The 17,588-nt window shown below is 38.4% G+C and overlaps 1 protein-coding gene across 3 annotated transcripts in view; it reads right to left on the bottom strand.

Annotated features, from left to right (window-relative positions):
• Window positions 1-17,588, bottom strand: part of ARHGAP32 (Rho GTPase activating protein 32) — a 275,222-nt gene that overhangs the window by 102,851 nt on the left and 154,783 nt on the right. For all 3 annotated transcript variants that reach the window (XM_059930040.1, XM_059930043.1, XM_059930042.1), the window contains one exon: window positions 3,430-3,516. In XM_059930040.1, coding sequence (XP_059786023.1) covers window positions 3,430-3,516 — 87 coding nt within the window. The remainder of the gene's footprint in view (window positions 1-3,429; window positions 3,517-17,588) is intronic.

Genomic DNA, 17,588 nt, shown 5'->3' with positions numbered 1-17,588 from the left:
GGAACAATAAAATACTAAGTATTTCATTAAGCAACAATTATTCTTAAACCAACAAAACTATACTCAGAGGGGGAAAGATCAGAACAGAATTTTCATTAGGGCACATGTTAGAATAAATTCTTGCAACAGCTAGGTTTAAATTAGTCATTTTAAAATTAACACTTAGGGGTTTCCCTGGTGGTGCAGTTAAGAATCTGCCTGCCAATGCAGGGGACACGGGTTCAAGCCCTGGTCTGGGAAGATCCTACCTGCCGCAGAGCAAGTAAGCCCGTGCACCACAACTACTGAGCCTGCGCTCTAGAGCCAATGAGCCACAACTACTGAGCCCGCGCTCTAGAGCCAATGAGCCACAACTACTGAGCCCACATGCCAGAAATACTGAAGCCCGTGCGCCTAGAGCCTATGCTCTACGACAAGAGAAGCCACCGCAACAAACAGTACCCCCCACTTGCCGCAACTAGAGAAAGCCCACATGCAGCAACGAAGACCCAACGCAGCCATAAATAAATTAATTAATTTATTTATTTATTTATTTAAAAAAATTAACACTTAAAAACTGATGTTTTTAAACCAGACTATTTGCCTCACAGAGGTTTTAAGAATTAAATGATATGCTACATGCCATAATACTTGTGTACTAGACATATAAGTGATCAAAAAATGCCTACTGAATTTGGATCTATGCAGTATGGAAGATATGGCTTACATTTCTGGGTTCACAATTTATAAAGAAATTAAAACTGTAAAAGGCAGAGACAAAGACTCCATTACAAGATTCAAAGGTAATACCTAAAGAAATCAGTATCACTTAACCTACAGAAAGGAAAAAGATCACAGCTGTTTAATTAGACACTTTCTAAGATAAAAGAACAAGCGAAGAAAGTGGGTTAAGATGAAGGACCAAGAATTTTGGTTAAATAAAAAAAATTTCAAGTGCACATTATTAAAAATTAGAAATTAGCAAAGATATGAAATATGAAATTGGCTTCTATAACGAACAGATTACAGGGCGTAAGGGTGATCGTATCTCATCTGAAGATTAAGCAATCTCTAAAATCTGTTGTAGATTGCAAATTCCAAGGTGATGCAAGAAAAGCTGGCAATCAGGAAACTGAAGCCCTTAGTAGCTCCTGCTAAGATTTCATATAGCTTAGGAAAGCAACTTCCATAATTTGGGCCTCAACTTCTTCATTTGCAAAATTAGAAGGTTTGATTGTGAGTCTCTCTTGGTTATAAAAAAAAAATGATTCTAGATTAATGTGGTTTATGGCTGACATATATGGCAAGAATACAGAAGGTAAGCCATGAGAACATATCAATGATTACTTACAGTGTGAGGCAGAGGAGAAACGTGATAGCATTATGACAATGCAGTAAATTACTACTTTCATGTAGTAAATAGTGTAACAAGTAGTCTGAAATTTTTTAAGCAGCTTGACAAGATATTTACAACCAGGAAATAGCCTTAATTATCTAGGTCACTAATTCATGGAGGCATAATCAAGTAACGATTATACATTTTAATGTATGGTACCAAAATACCATGCTTACCTTTTGAAGGTCATTTTTTAAGAACAGCACAGGTATTTTTTTTTTAACATCTTTATTGGAGTATAATTGCTTTACAATGATGTGTTAGTTTCTGCTTTATAACAAAGTGAATCAGCTATACGTATACATATATCCCCATATCGCCTCCCACTTGTGTCTCCCTGCCACCCTCCCTATCCCACCCCTCTATGTGGTCGTAAAGCACCGAGCTGATCTCCCTGTCCTATGTGGCTGCTTCCCACTAGCTATCTATTTTACATTTCGTAGTGTATATATGTCCACAGCACAGGTATTTTTGACATTATGTTTTGCTTATGAGAATAAAAATATTTGCATTGTCAGAACAAATGGAAATCACTGGTAAGAAGAGAAGATGCTAAAAGGTGTAGGTTTTAGATGGAATAATAAGTTCATGACTCACATGTCAATCATGTACTCTAGATAAAGAAAAAATGTTTTATATCCCTGTATTAGCAATGGTTCATCATAAAAGCATTTGATATTTTCACTTAAAAATTAACTCACCAAATAGAAGCATTTTTATGAAATATGACATGAAACAGTGATTCAGAGCTGCCCACTTCCTCAAAGGAACCAAGATGACATACAGTAAAACATGTATAAATGATATGTAACTTTGAACATATATATACAAGCTAAGTTCAATTTCCAATCTCATATTCCCTCACCTACAAATAAAAGCACTTAATTATAAAAGGTTTGCCCTTAAAGTCACACCAAGACTAAGAACTTAAGTATTTCCCATATGATATAGCCATTAGACTTTTCCAGATTATTTAATTTTTAATTTCAGGTACATGAATAATACTTTTTGGAAAAAAAACCCCATAAACTCCCTTATCTTACTCTCTCAAAGAAAACTAAAAACTTTGTACATAAGAAAGCTTTCCTCGAAAACACTTGCTTTACAATGACTAGTTCAAAGATAGGCAAGAAGGCTCAATGAACAAAGAATAAATAAAGAAACTAACTGCTTACTTGATGGAGGAAATAATCAATGCTACAAATGACATATTTTAAATCTCATTAGGAGCAAGTCACGGTAATTACCACCAAAAAAGTTCTAATACTAAGAGTTAAGAAATAGCACACTTCTGAAATATACACACATTGTTGTTACACAACAGCAGAACTTACCATCTTGGTTAGAAAAGTGCGCACCTGATGCAGACACTACTTAGTCTGCTCTTTTATTGTAATATGTGACCCGTAGCTGACTCATTTAATCTCATCATCAATAAACAATATATTTCCTTTACTCTTTTTTTTTTTTTAAGGATTTTATTTATTTATTTTTATTTATTTATTTGACCGCACTGGGTCTTCATTGCTGCGCGCAGGCTTTCCCTAGTTGCGGCGAGCAGGGGCTACTCTTTCATTGCGGTGTGCGTGCTTCTCATTGCAGGGCACAGGTTTTAGGTGCGCGGGCTTCAGTAGCTGTGGCTCGCGGGGTCTAGAGCACAGGCTCAGTAGTTGTGGTGCATGGACTTACGTGCTCCACGGCATGTGGGATCTTCCTGTACCAGGGCTCGAACCCGTGTCCCCTGAATTGGCAGGTGGATTCTTAACCACTGCGCCACCAGGGAAGTCCTATTTCCTTTACTCTTACAGGAAGAATTTTCACTTACGTTTGTACATTAAATATCTATTAAATTGACTCTATTAAATTGATTGTTTCAACTCTGAGTATATGCAGAAATGCCAATATGAATGGGAGAAAGAATAAAATAAAACATCTGTGTTACCACAGTCAATGTTATTTGTTCATATTTATTCATTCATTTATTCAATGTTATTCATTCATATTTAATTCTCATTAAATTTTATGTGAAATGGAGAACACATCCACAAAATTACCTGACAAGCAATGTGCACGAGGTAGACCAGCTCTTTAGATTCACAGCCATTTTTTGTTACTTCATTCTGTTCTTCTGAAAGTGAAAGCTACGTCAAAGAAGAAAGGGCAAAAGAGAGGAAGAGAAAGTCATGATTAATGAACAAAATAAAATAAGCATTCAATAACACCTGTCCCTCCCATCAACTTAATGTAAGATATGCCTTATAATAGAACTCTGTTGCTTAAAGCAGATAAAATGAGGAATTCAGGATTTTTAAAAAATATGTTTCTACTTGAAAAAGAATAGATACATGTATATGTATAACTGAATCACTTTGCTGTACACCTGAAGCTAACACAACATTGTTAATCAACTATACTCCAATATAAAATAAAAATTTAAAAAATAAGAAATTTAAAAAACGTTTCTAAAAATTTTCTTTGTAGCTTATATCTAAACTAGCACAACGGTATAACAGCAGTAAATAAAATAGTACATTCATTCCAAAGCAGGCCTTCATGTCCCTGAGGTACAGCACAAATGTGAAAGGAAGGCATTCAGGCGGGCCCTGAGAGACAGCGTGACCGGTGGTCTAAACGAGCTCAGGCTCTATTACGGAGACTGCACACTGGCTGCCCAGAGAACAGGTTGGGCCCGCAGACACATTTTATTTCAGACTCACCATGCAGGTCTGAACACTGGATTTCATTTTATTTTTATTTGAACCAGCAGCTAACATTTAGAAACTAAGCGGTTTGATATGAAAAATACAGATTTCTGACTTCTACCGAAAAATCTGAAAATCTGAACTACTAGACCCATATTCTCACATGGGCAACAAGTGGCCGGAGCTAAGTGACCACCCCCTTCTGAATGAGGCAAGAATTCTCCCAGAGACTTTGTCACAGAAGTGATTACTCTCTACTTTTTAGTCAATAGCTAGGTTGAATGTTAAGTGTCATCTATCATGCTACTTGCTTTGTTATTTTTTTACACCCTACTCACTTCACTCATTTATTTACATTTATTTACATCCTTCCCATCTAGGGATGTGAATTTGCAAACTCAGCTCCAGATACAGACAATCCTGAGTTCAAAAGTGCCACCAACTGGTTCTATAATGTTGACCTACCTACTTAATCTCTCATCTGGAAAATGGGAATGATATAATAACACCTATTCTCAAGTTCATTAAATGAGATAATGCATTTAAAGTGTTTACCAAGGTGCCTGGCACTCAGTAAGTACTTAATAAACATTACCTATCATTATAGTTAATATTATAAGAAATATAAAGTTGATGAGAATATAGTCTCTATTTTTTGAAAGCAGTATCACTGGAAGTATTAAAAAAGAAAAAAAACAAAAAACTCCTGGTATTAAGTAGGAGAAGTTCAGAGGATAATGCTCATTCTCACACTAGCCAAAAAATAAGCCAGATTAACTACAAAATGAGTTTTTTAAAAAGTGAAAAGAAACCTACACGAACTAAGTTGCAAACAGGGACAAGACTTTCCTGAGACAGAAGAGATTCGTATGGATGTGCTCAGACACCTGGCAAAGACGCAGGAGGATAAAGAACCTGCCTTAGACACGGTAAGGAGAAACCAGCCAAACCCCAACTGACTGCATGTGGACTGGAGTGACAGATAAACTAAAATTCCAAGGAGCACCATCAACACCTACCCAGCAACTGACTCCCACAGGTATTCACCAAGTGGACACAGTCAGTACACCAACGGCGGGGCAGGGGGACAGAGCAGGAGAACTGAGAGATATGAACCCATGAAGTGTGTGGAGTCTCCCCAAGCACGAGGCAGCGCAGTGGAGATGGAGAGAAGGCAAGAAAGCTGAGAAAGATCCTCTGAGGCTCTCGGGGCATTTAACAACTGGTGACTGGAGGTGGCACAGAAAAGCTGAGAGAAACCCCACTGAGGCATCGCGGGTGCTGTAAGAGTATAAGGCAGCTACACACTAGGACCTGGGCAAGGGTAGCCGGAAGAGAGCACCTGTTGGCGCAAAAAGCTGGGGAGCAAAGAGAACTAACAACCAGGTGGGTTGCTCTGCCTCAGTTCAGAAAACTACGGGCTTAGCAGTAAAGCACAAAGAGATCTCACCAATTTTCACTTTTCCCTGCTGAAAAAAAAACTTCCTGAACCTACACTCAAAATATTTAAAAGTAATGATAAACTAAAGCAAAGTTGCCAAAGGCCAGGTCTATATCAGCCATAGGTCAGCTTGACTCAGGGCCCCATCAAACATGACTAACATAATCTACCACAACAATCTAACAGAACGGAAAAAGAAGGGATAAGCCCATTTCTGAAGATAAAAATTATTGACTTTAGTCTCTACTGTCTCTTATATAACATATTCGGCATACAAAATTACAAAACATACATGGAAGCCAGAAATTGTGACCCAAGGTCAAGAGAGGAAACAGGATAAGGGACAGACATAGAAATGGCCCAGATATTGAAATAATAAAAAGAATGTAAATTAATTATGGTAGAAATTCTAAAATTTAGTCTGAAAAGATAATATGTAAGAATATAAGTATACAGGGAATTCTAGCAGAGACTGATCTACAAATATATTCAAAAGAAATGCTAAAAATAAAACTATGATGTCAGATATTAACAGCAAACTGAACACAGTAAATGAAAGAATCACTGAACTTGAAAACAGGTCAACAAAAAGTATCCAAGCTGAAAAAAAATAGAGAAAATAAAGAATGACCAAAAAATAAATAAATAAATAACAGTACAGTTAAGATCTCTGAAAGAATACCAGACAGACAAGCAGTATGTACAACTGGCGTACCAGAAGGAAATGGGATTGGAATGGGGCAGAGAAGTATTTGCTGAGACAACAGATGAGAACTTTCTAAAACAGGTGAAAGATACCAACTAACAAATTCAAGAAACAGTGAATCCCAAATAGGATAAATTTCAAAAATCACTACTAGGCATATCATAATCACACTTTTGAACAACAAAATAAAGACAAGAATCCTTAAAGCAGGCAAAGAAAAAAACATATAACATTAAGAGGAAAATGGATAAGTGACAGCTAAATTCTCAACAGAAATAAGAGAGGTCAGAAGACAAAGAGAAACAGATTTAAAGTGCTGGAAGAAAAAAGACTGTCAATTCTATATCTCACTAAAATAAACTTCAGAAATTTAAGAAATATAAACACATTTACAAATGACAAAAGCTGAGAGAATTTGTCTCTAACAGACCAGTGCAACGATAAAAGCTAATACAACTTTCTAAGATTGAAGGGAAATAGTACTAGACAAAAACCCAGAACTTCAGGAAGGAATAAACAACATCAGAAAGGGTAAATATGTAAGTAAACATAAAACACCTAAATTCTCAACAGTAACAGACAGAAGTTTGAGACGATCTTAATAGTTTTGAGAAAAGAAAATAAATTAACCTAGGTTTTATTCATACCTAAACCTACAAGAAAAGAGCAAAAAAAAAAAAGCATTTTCTGATGAATAAAAACTTAATGAGTTTGGACTTCCCTGACGGCACAGTGGTTAAGAATCCACCTGCCAATGCAGGGGATACGGGTCCGGGAAGATCCCACATGCCGTGGAGCAACTAAGCCCGTGCGCCACAACAAAAGAAGCCACTGCAATGAGAAGCCCGCACATCACAATGAAGAGTAGCCCCCGCTCGCTGCAACTAGAGAAAGCCCACGCGCAGCAACAAAGACCCAATGCAGCCAAAAATAAATAAATAAGCAAAGAAATAAATAAATTACATTTTAAAAAAAACACAAAACTCATCAGTTCCCATCAACAAATCCTCACTAAAAAGACTTCCAAAATATGTACTTAAAGATGAAAAAGGATTCCAGGATAAAGAACTAAGGTATAAAGCAGAAATATTGAGCAAAGAATTCAGCAAATAAGTATTACATCTAAACAAATCTTAACGTATAACAAAAATAATGATTAATTATAAGAAATAAAGAGATGAAACTATAAATCCTGAACAACACTACCATGGAAGACAAGAAAGAGTAATCCCACTTAAAACATTCTAAGTGCTGGTATTGCTTGAGAAAAAAAGTAAAGACACTGATAAACCTTAGACTAAAAATTAGGTGTTCAAGTTAAATTTTAATGGTAGCCACCAAAAGAACAGAAAAACCCGCTGTAACTTCCAAACAATAAAGAGGGAGGTAAAATTTTTAAATGTCAATACCTGCAACAGAATTAAGAATAGAAGAAGATCAGTCTTCCTAAGTAGAACAGAAGGGGGAGGAAGGAAAGGGAGGGAAGGAGAGAGCAAATTTCCAAATTAAAGCAAGGAGATGGGGTGGGGGGCATTAAAAGCAAAACAGTATAGTCAAATGGTATCAACAAAATGGTGGAGTAGGCAGCTCCAAACTCCAGTCCGTTCACAGAAACATGAAAAAACAAGCAAAAACTCTCAGAACAAACTTTCTCACTACTCTAGAAAACAGCAGAAGCCCATGAACATGTTCAGGGTGAGACACATGCACGCAAAGGACATAGTAAGACCCTAAGCTTTAACCTCTAATTAAACTTTAGCTAAGACAGAGCTGTAAACAGCTTGGTTAAGTGTTGAATGAGCACCCCCACCACAAAGGAAATGTGCAAAGACTGGAGAAGCGGCTATTTGTTTGTTTTATTTTTAGCTCCCGGCATTCAAGGAATTCCCTAACAAAACCCTTCTGGAACACAAGCTAAAAGAAGGGAGCCTTCAGTGAACACCTATGACAAGAAATACAGTCTTTGCAAAAACAGTCTGGAAAAGTCACAGACAACTGCAGCCTTCACAAAAAAAGACAGCAAACCTGTATAAAGGAGTGGAATCTGATTTCCAGGGTTACACATTATAACAGTCAAATGTCCAGTGTGCAACAAAAAAAAATCACAAGATACGCACAAAAAAATTCACAAGAAAAAATAAATAAAACAAAAGAAAATATCCCTGAGAAGTCCGGATATAAAATCTAGTAGTTTTTTTTTTTTTGGCTGTGCCGTGCAGCTTGCAGGATCTTAGTTCCCTGACCAGGGATGGAACCTGTGCCCCCTGCAGTGGAAGCAAGAAGTCCTAACCATTGGACCACCAGGGAAGTTCCAGTTTAGTAGATTTTAAACAAACTACATAAAATATACTCAAAGAGCTCAAAGAAACTACACAGAACTAAAGGAAAGCAGGAAAACAATGTATGAATAAATGAGCATATCAATAAAAAGAAAGAAAAAAAAGGAACCAAACACAGACTTGGGTGATGACAAATCACTATCTAAAATGAAAATTTCACTAGAAGAGATCAACAGCAGATTTAGGCAGGAAGAAGAATAAGTTTACTTAAAGAAAGGGCAAATAAAAGTATACAGTCCAGGGAATTCCCTGGTGGTCCAGTGGTTAGGACTCCACGCTCTCACTGCTGAGGGCCCGGGTTCAATCCCTGGTCAGGGAACTAAGATCCTGCAAGCCACTCAGCACAACCAAAAAATAAAAAATAAAAAAAAAGTATACACTCCAAAGAACAGAAAGAAGAAAGAATTAAGGAAAATGAAAAGTACCTAAGAAACTGTAGGACACCATACAGAGGACCAAAACAATACATTATGGGAATCCCAGAGGAAAAAGAAAAAGACAGACATAAAGAGATTATATGAGGAGGGATATTAGGAAGATGCAGGAAGAGGAGACCCCAACTCTAGACCCCTTCACAAAAACAGGTAATAGCAACTGTCCATCAAAGTTATCACAAAGGGCCACAATAAACCAAGTGAAAAGATGAGTCACAAATGGGGATAAAAATCTTTGTAATACACATTGACAGATTTCTTAAACACAATATATAGTGAAAAAAATGAGATAGGTGTATACCCACCCCAACATCTTGAAAAGTATCTGGAATTTAAATGGGGATCACTAATTATTTGATGAATGACTGAATAAGCAAACATTGTCTCACTGGAATACAGCACTCATTTTCAAAACTGAATTCATTCTCTTTCCCTGCATATTCTCTTCTACCTCTTGAATTCCCAAAGTAAATAAATATAACTATTCACCCAATTGACCAACCTAATCACCCTTGATTCCTCTACCACCCCCTCCTCTCCATACATCCTTTCTTTTCATATTCCCAGGGTTAAGATCTAACCTAGACCTTTGATTCCTTAATCTCTCCTGTCTCCCAAAACTTGTCTCTCACACCTGTTCCTTTCTTCCTGTTCTCCATTGCTACCTCCCTAGTTCTGGGCCTCACTGCATCTGGTCTACACCAGGGGTCCCCAAGCCCCGGGCCAGAGACTGGTACCAGTCTGTGGCCTATTGGGAACTGGGCCGCACAGCAGGAGGTGAGCGGCAGGTGAGCGAGTGAAGCTTCATCTGTATTTACAGCTGCTCCCCATTGCTTGCATTACCGCCTGAGCTCCACCTCCTGTCAGATCAGCGGTGGCATTAGATTCTCTTAGGAGCACGAACCCAACTGTGAACTGCGCACGCGAGGGATCTGGGTTGCTCGCTCCTTATGAGAATCTAATGCCTGATGATCTGAGGTGGAGCTGAGGCGGTGATGCTAGCGCTGGGGAGCGGCTGCAAATACAGATTATTATTAGACGAGAGGTCTGACTGCACAGAGACCGTAATCAATCAAGTGCTTGCAGACTCCTATCAAAACCCTATCAGTGGGCTTCCCTTGTGGCACAGTGGTTAAGAATCTGCCTGCCAATGCAGGGGACGCGGGTTCAAGCCCTGGTCTGGGAAGATCCCACGTGCCGCGGAGCAACTAAGCCTGTGCGCTACAACTACTGAGCCTGTGCTCTAGAGCCCGCGAGCCACAACTACTGAGCCCACAAGCCACAGCTCCTGAAGCCCGCACACCTAGAGCCTATACTCCACAACAAGAGAAGCCACCGCAATGAGAAGCCCGCGCACCGCAACCAAGAGTAGCCCCCGCTCGTCACAACTAGAGAAACCTCGTGCGCAGCAACTAAGACCCAATGCAGCCAAAAATAAATAAATAAATAAATAAATAAATAAATATATATATATATATATATATATATATATATATATATATATATATATTTTAAAAACCCTATCAGTGAGTGGCAAGTGACAATTAAGCTGCATCTGGTGGCAGGCTTTACAGTGGCAGTTGAGTTGCTGTACTTCAATCGTACAGCTGCATCTGGTGTCAGGCTTTACAGTGGCAAGTGACTTGCTGTACTTCAATCATACAACTGCATCTGGTGGCAGGCTTTACAGTGGCAAGTGCGTTGCTGTACTGCAATCGTACAGCTGCATCTGGTGGAGGCTTTACAGTGGCAAGTGAGTTGCTGTACTGCAATCGTACAGCTGCATCTGGTGAAGGCTTTACAGTGGCAAGTGCGTTGCTGTACTGCAATCGTACAGCTGCATCTGGTGGAGGCTTTACAGTGGCAAGTGAGTTGCTGTACTTCAATCGTACAGCTGCATCTGGTGAAGGCTTTACAGTGGCAAGTGTGTTGCTGTACTTCAATCGTACAGCTGCATCTGGTGAAGGCTTTACAGGCTTTAAGTCAGAATGCGACACTTGTTTTAGCCCACCCATGGCCCGCCCATTATTTTATTCACCACTTCCGTCTGCGCCTCTTTCCCATACTGCACAGTTGTCTCAGTCATAGTTTTGGTAAGCCCACAAGCTAACCCTAGCCAAAATGAGTAAAAAATAAACATCACTGGAGAGCTTCTTTGAAAAGGGGGGAAGACCCAATGATGAGACAGGAGAAGACTCTTAAGACTGCCAACAAAAAGAAAGCTGCATTTAAAGGAAAATACCAAGAGTCCTACTTAAATTACGGGTTCATCACAACAGGTAATTCACATTCTCCAAGCCCAATTTGTATAATATGTGGCAACTGGCTATCCAACCAAGCCAGGAAACCTTCAAAACTGCTTCACCACGTGGAGACCAAGAACCCTGCATTAAAAGACAAGCCTTTGGAGTTTCTCAAAAGAAAAAAACATGAACACGAAGAACAGAAGAAATTATTGAAGGCCACCACTTCATCAAATGTGTCTGCCCTGAGAACATCGTTCTTAGTGGCTAACCGCATTGCTAAAGCTAAGAGAAGCCCTTTACTATGGGTGAAGAGTTGATCCTGCCTGCTGCTAAGGACATGTGTCGTGAACTTTTAGGAGATACTGCAGTTCAAAAGGTGGCACATGTTCCTCTTTCGGCCAGCACCATAACTAGACGAATTAATGAAATAGCAGAGGATATTGAGGCACAATTGTTAGAGAGGATTAATGAGTCACCGTGGCACACAATCCAGGTTGACGGGTCTACCGATGTTGACAACAAGACAACAATGCTTGTTTTTGCGCGATATATTTTTCAGGAGCATGTGCATGAGGATACGCTATGTGCACTTTTGTTGCCAACCAACACCACAGCTGCAGAACTAGTCAAGTCTTTGAATGATTACATATCAGGAAAACTGAATTGGTCATTTTGTGTCTGTATATGCACGGACAGAGCGGCTGCCATGACTGGAGGGCTTTCTGGTCTCACTACTCGGGTCGAAGAGGTCGCTTCTGAATGTGTGTCTACGCACTGTGTCATCCAGAGAGAAGTGCTGGCTAGCCGAAAAATGTCACCTGAACTTAACGTTTTGCAGGATGTGATTAGAATTATCAACCACATCAAAGTACATGCCCTTAACTCACGTCTGTTCGCGCAGCTCCATGAGGAGATGGACGCAGAGCACACACGTCTTCTCTTACACACAGAGGTGAGACGGCTTTCCAAAGGGAGATCACTGGCCAGAGTTTCTGAGTTAGGAGAGCCGCTCCAGAGATTTCTTTTAGAAAAACAGTCACCACTGGCAGCACATTTCAGTGACACAGAATGGGTCGCAAAACTTGCTTACTTGTGTGACATATTCAACCTGCTCAACAAACTCAATCTGTCACTTCAGGGGAGAAAGACAACTGTGTTCAAGTCGGCTGATAAAGTGGCTGCATTCAAAGCCAAACTGGAATTATGGGGGCAATGAGTGAACATTGGGATTTTTGACATGTTTCAAACATTAGCAGAGATTTTGAAAGAGACTGAGCCAGGGCCTTCTTTCTCCCAGCTGGTGCATGATCACCTATCTCAGTTTTCAAAAGAGTTTGAGCATTACTTCACAACCACAAAAGACCCCCGAACTGGGAAGGAACGGATCCGTGACCCATTTGTGAATAAGCCAGGTGAATCGACTTTGTCCGTGCTATAAGATGATCAACCGCTTGAGATCGCAAATGACGGCGGCCTTAAAAGTATGTGCGAGACAACTTCAAATCTCCATACGTTCTGGATTAAAGTCAAGGCGGAATATCCTGAGATTGCCACAAAAGCACTGAAAAGCCTGCTTCCATTTCCAACATCCTATCCTTGTGAAGCAGGGTTTTCTGCAGGGACGGCAACCAAAGCGAGATTACGGAGTAGATGGACATAAGCAACACACTTCGGGTGTCACTGTCCCCATCACCCCCAGATGGGACCATCTAGTTGCAGGAAAACAAGCTCAGGGCTCCCACTGATTCTGCATAATGGTGAGCTGCATAATGATTTCATTATATATTACAATGTAATAATAACAGAAATAAGGTGCACAATAAATGTAATATGCTTGAATCATCCCAAAAGCACCCCCCCCAAACCCCGGTCCATGGAAAAACTGTCTTCCATGAAACCCATCCCTGGTGCCAAAAAGGTTGGGGACCCCTGGTCTAGACAATTGCAGACTAGATGATTACAGTGGTCTTCTAACTGGTCTCTTTCCACTTCCTACTACACACTGATCATGGTACTTTCTTCTCAAAATCCCTCAATACTTTGTCAGTTCCTACTAAGAAATTAATTTAAAGGCAAAATCCAAATACCTTAGATGAGCCTTGAAGGATGGCATTTCTCCAAATTATCTTCTAAACCACTATGAAAGATTAGGCTACATTTGCCTATAGAAACTTATGACATGAACATAATGATTTATTTTTACTTCCTTCAACTTAATGATATCTCAATCCTTTGCCTATAAGAAATGGAAAACAGAATTTCCAAGTCCCATACTTCTGGATTCCTTACAAATCTATTTTTGGAGTTTTTTTTCCTATACTGAATTCACTTTCTATCACCATGGAAACAAATCTGAAATTAGTGTTGTTAGGATCTTTAAAAATACAACTCTATTCAGCAAGCCTTCAAATGTTCAAAAAAGTCCCTTCTCTGCATGGAGAATGGAAATCAGCGTAAAGCTGGGTAAAAATACATCACCCCACCCACATAAAAACCATTCATCAGAGCTTAATCAACAGATTGCAAATGGGGCAAAGAAAGAGTTCTCTTCTTTTTATTCACCTTTTATAATGCTATTATGGTTTCACTATGACATACCTATGGAGTTTGTAAAGTTTTCTTCACGCACCATAGCTTGTAGTAGAATATGTAAACATGAAAAATAATTTCTGTTGCACAATATTATGTGGTCTGCTCATCCCAACCATCAACAGCCTAAGACTCAACACTGAAAATACCACTTCAAAACACCTGAGCTGAGGACACCAACTGGAAGAACAACCCTATATCTGAGTTACATCTTAGGTGGGTAATAAGCGAAATAAGTTCTAATTTCAGAACACAGGGCAAAAATCAATGAGACAAAACTGCAATTCAAATTTCTTAGGAAAAAGCTAGAGACCTACATGCATCTTAATAAACTTAACAGTCAGTTTTTCCTTCCAGAACCGGAACAGAGCACTGTTTCCTCAGGTGAGTACCAGGTGAAGGAACTGGTTTGCTCATCCTTAAAACACCAGAACCACCCTCAGCTCAACGAGAGGTCCACAGCATGAAGAATGCGTGGGAAATGAGATTAAATGACAGAACAGCAGAATCACATCTCCCATCTTACAGATGTTCACTCCAGAATATATACTTGTCAGGAAACAATACTTCAAGAATATTTTCACATTTCTATATGGTCAGAACTTTTTGAACAAACAGCTTTAGCAGCAGGGTTAAAGGAAGACTGAATGGGAACCCAAATAATAGAGCCCTCCAGAGAGACACAAAGTCTTCTCTCTCCCCAGAGCCATCTGTTTGTGAAAAAGACACCTTTCCTTCTTTTCCCCAGAGAGGATGTGTTTACATTCCAGAGCAGTGTTCCCTCTCTCCATCTCCAGAAAGGCAAATGGACAGAAGTGCCAGCTCTCCTATATAAACTCCAAGTTTCATAATTTCAGCGTTTGTCTCTCGTGGTACAAAATCCCAGTGTACACACAGGGTATATCTCGTTCTCACATCACCTCATGGAGAACTGAGGCATAAGGAACCAACACGATTTACACTATGAGTTTACAAAAGGTCTGATTTCTGATGCAGCGACCTCACAATTCTGTTAGAGAGAGAGAGAGAGAGTGAGAGAGAGAGAGAGAGTGAGAGAGAGAGAGAGAAACTGTGGCGAGCTGACTTGTTAGTCTCTCAGACCCTTCTCAGTTTCAGACTCAACAATACTATTTTTATAAGAATATTCAGTCAAATTCCTGGAAGTCAACTGCATGTGTAATGTGACTCCAACATAGGATATATTTTTTCATCATTCAAGCAATTTTGCACACCGAACTCCTGGACTGGATAATCTCATATGAGATACAGTTAAAATCCAGTACCTGGATGACAGCAGCACTGATAACTCACTATGGAACTCTTCATTTTAAATCCTCCCCTCAAATGACGAAGATTTCCAGGAATAAGAGGAGGTGTCACTACAGAATATGCAGAAAAGTAGGGGTGAAATACGTTTGTTTTGGTTTGAGGAAAACTTAACTTTCTGGTAGGGTTAGGAATAGTAAAATTATCACAGCTTTTGTTTCAAATGGTTACACACATAATAATATATACTTGTAAATAAGATATTTTTAAATGGAAACATCTACAAGCTAATATTGAAACTGCAGGTAGTATTAAGAAGATGGGGGAAATACCATTTCATTGACTTACTTCATTTTTATTAATGTCTGAAAGTCTCACAGATAGCTACCAAAACTTGTTGCTGATATTTATTTCTATAAACTTTAATGCCTATATTTATACGAATTCTTAATCAGGAAGAAAACTCAGTCTGTTTCCAAAAGAAACCACACTTAGTCAACAGTCCATTGAACTTGTTAACTATTATACCAGTACACTGAAATACTGAAACTGAAAATGTGGAATCCATATATATGATCTTATCTGTTAACGATTTGTTAACAAAAGATTTTCAATGTTACTATTCAATAGGGTAAAATGCAATGATGTGTTTTCTTCCGTTTCCTTTATCTTTATTTTTAAACCTGAAACCTTCTAAATACATTACAATTTGAATATTCTAAGCTATAGGTTTAATTCTATCTGAAACTGGAACTAAATTTTTTAATTAATTATAATTACAGAAAATGCACCTGTTATTTTAACATTCTCCATTTCACAATTTTATATAAGGCCAGTTTTTATATTAAAAGAAATATTACATCTAAATAAACTGATTACTAGATCAACAAGAATATTATCAATACAGTCTCTCTTGTGAGGGGTAGTTTGTCACAAAATTCCTTACAGTTATAAAGCCTCCTATTTGCAAAGCTTTTCTTTACCCACTGCCTCAGTCCTGACACCACTACCCTTAGGTCATCAGGAAAGTATATATATATATATTTGGAATTGATATATTTATCCCTATTTTACAAACAAGGAAACAGGCCCAGAAAAGTTAAAGAATTTACTTAAGAGCACACAGGTTACACTGCACTATTAATCATCATACTTTTTTACCTTCAAATACATCAAAGATGTAGGCCTTTCAAAACTATGGTTTCTTCCTGCTTAAAACAGTTTTGTCAGTGTATCCTTCTCTCGTACTTTTACAAAAGAATGTGCAGAACAGCTCTACAGCCTTGATTCAAACACAGACCCCCACCACTTAGTAGTTGCGATCCTAGGTAAGTTCTCAAGCTCTTTTTGCCTCAAATTCCTCAACTGAAACTGTTATGAAGGGTCAATGAGACAACATACAAACAGTACTTAGTATAATGTTTGGCTCACAGAAAGCATTCAATAAATACTGGCTTATAGTTCCAATTACTTCATTTGAAATGAAGATTGAGGGGCGTTTATTTTATACTTTTACTCCTCAACATTTCAGATCAAACTTTACTAACTTTTTCCACATTTCTCAGTATCAAGGCAAGACTGTGTCTGCTGATAGGAAGTGTCGACTGAAGAAAAAGCACACCCTGAAAGTTGAGAATTATGCCACAGGAGCATTTCCGAGCCCCTTGCACAGCAGCTTCAGTAGAGAACACTCAGGAAACAGGTATTACCATTCATACTTTTTCTGTGCTGTATTTCAGTCAAAACCTGAGCTCTCGCATTCAGGTGAATTTAACTTAATGCTTTATATGAAACTGGATAAAAAGAAACATTAACTCGCAGCTTCAGATAACCGAATGATAAAAAGAAAATGTAAACCCACATAGTCACTTAGTGTTCTACACACTAGATGGCGGTATCACATAAAGCACAGCAGAAAGAGACTCACGACTCAATAGCATCAAGCTGAATAAACTGATTATATATCTTCACATGTGGCAAGAGATTTTTTTCCTTCTTACTGAAAAATAGTTCGTGAATGTGAGTAAATGTTTGTTTTTGGACAATGGAGATGATACAATGAGGAGAAGTGCAATAAAGATAATAAATATACAGAATTTAAAACTACATGTGGTTTTACTTAATAAATAATAAGAAGCCCTTTCTAGCAATTGCTTATCTTTATATTTTTCTTCAGGTTTCAATTTCTGTAAATAAAATATAACACTTATACATCAAATCCTGTAGAGTCTGTTCAAAGTACTATTCAGGAAGAAAATGTCCAAACTCAAATGCACTTATTAAAAAACAGTGACCAAAAACAAATAAAATATCAATAGTACCTATACAATTTTATTTATCTAAGGAAAAAAGTATGCTTAGGAATTAATAGTTAATTAATAATAGGAAGGGAGAAATGAAAGGAGGGAGGGAGAAGACAAAGAGTTTCACGTTGATGAATAAAATCCCAAGCTGGTTTCTTGGTAAGACCAAGTGTTAAGAATACCTTGT

This window comes from Balaenoptera ricei, chromosome 8 (assembly GCF_028023285.1).
Source record: "Balaenoptera ricei isolate mBalRic1 chromosome 8, mBalRic1.hap2, whole genome shotgun sequence".
Classification (NCBI taxonomy): domain Eukaryota; kingdom Metazoa; phylum Chordata; class Mammalia; order Artiodactyla; family Balaenopteridae; genus Balaenoptera; species Balaenoptera ricei.
This window is presented reverse-complemented; position numbering and strand designations above follow the sequence as displayed.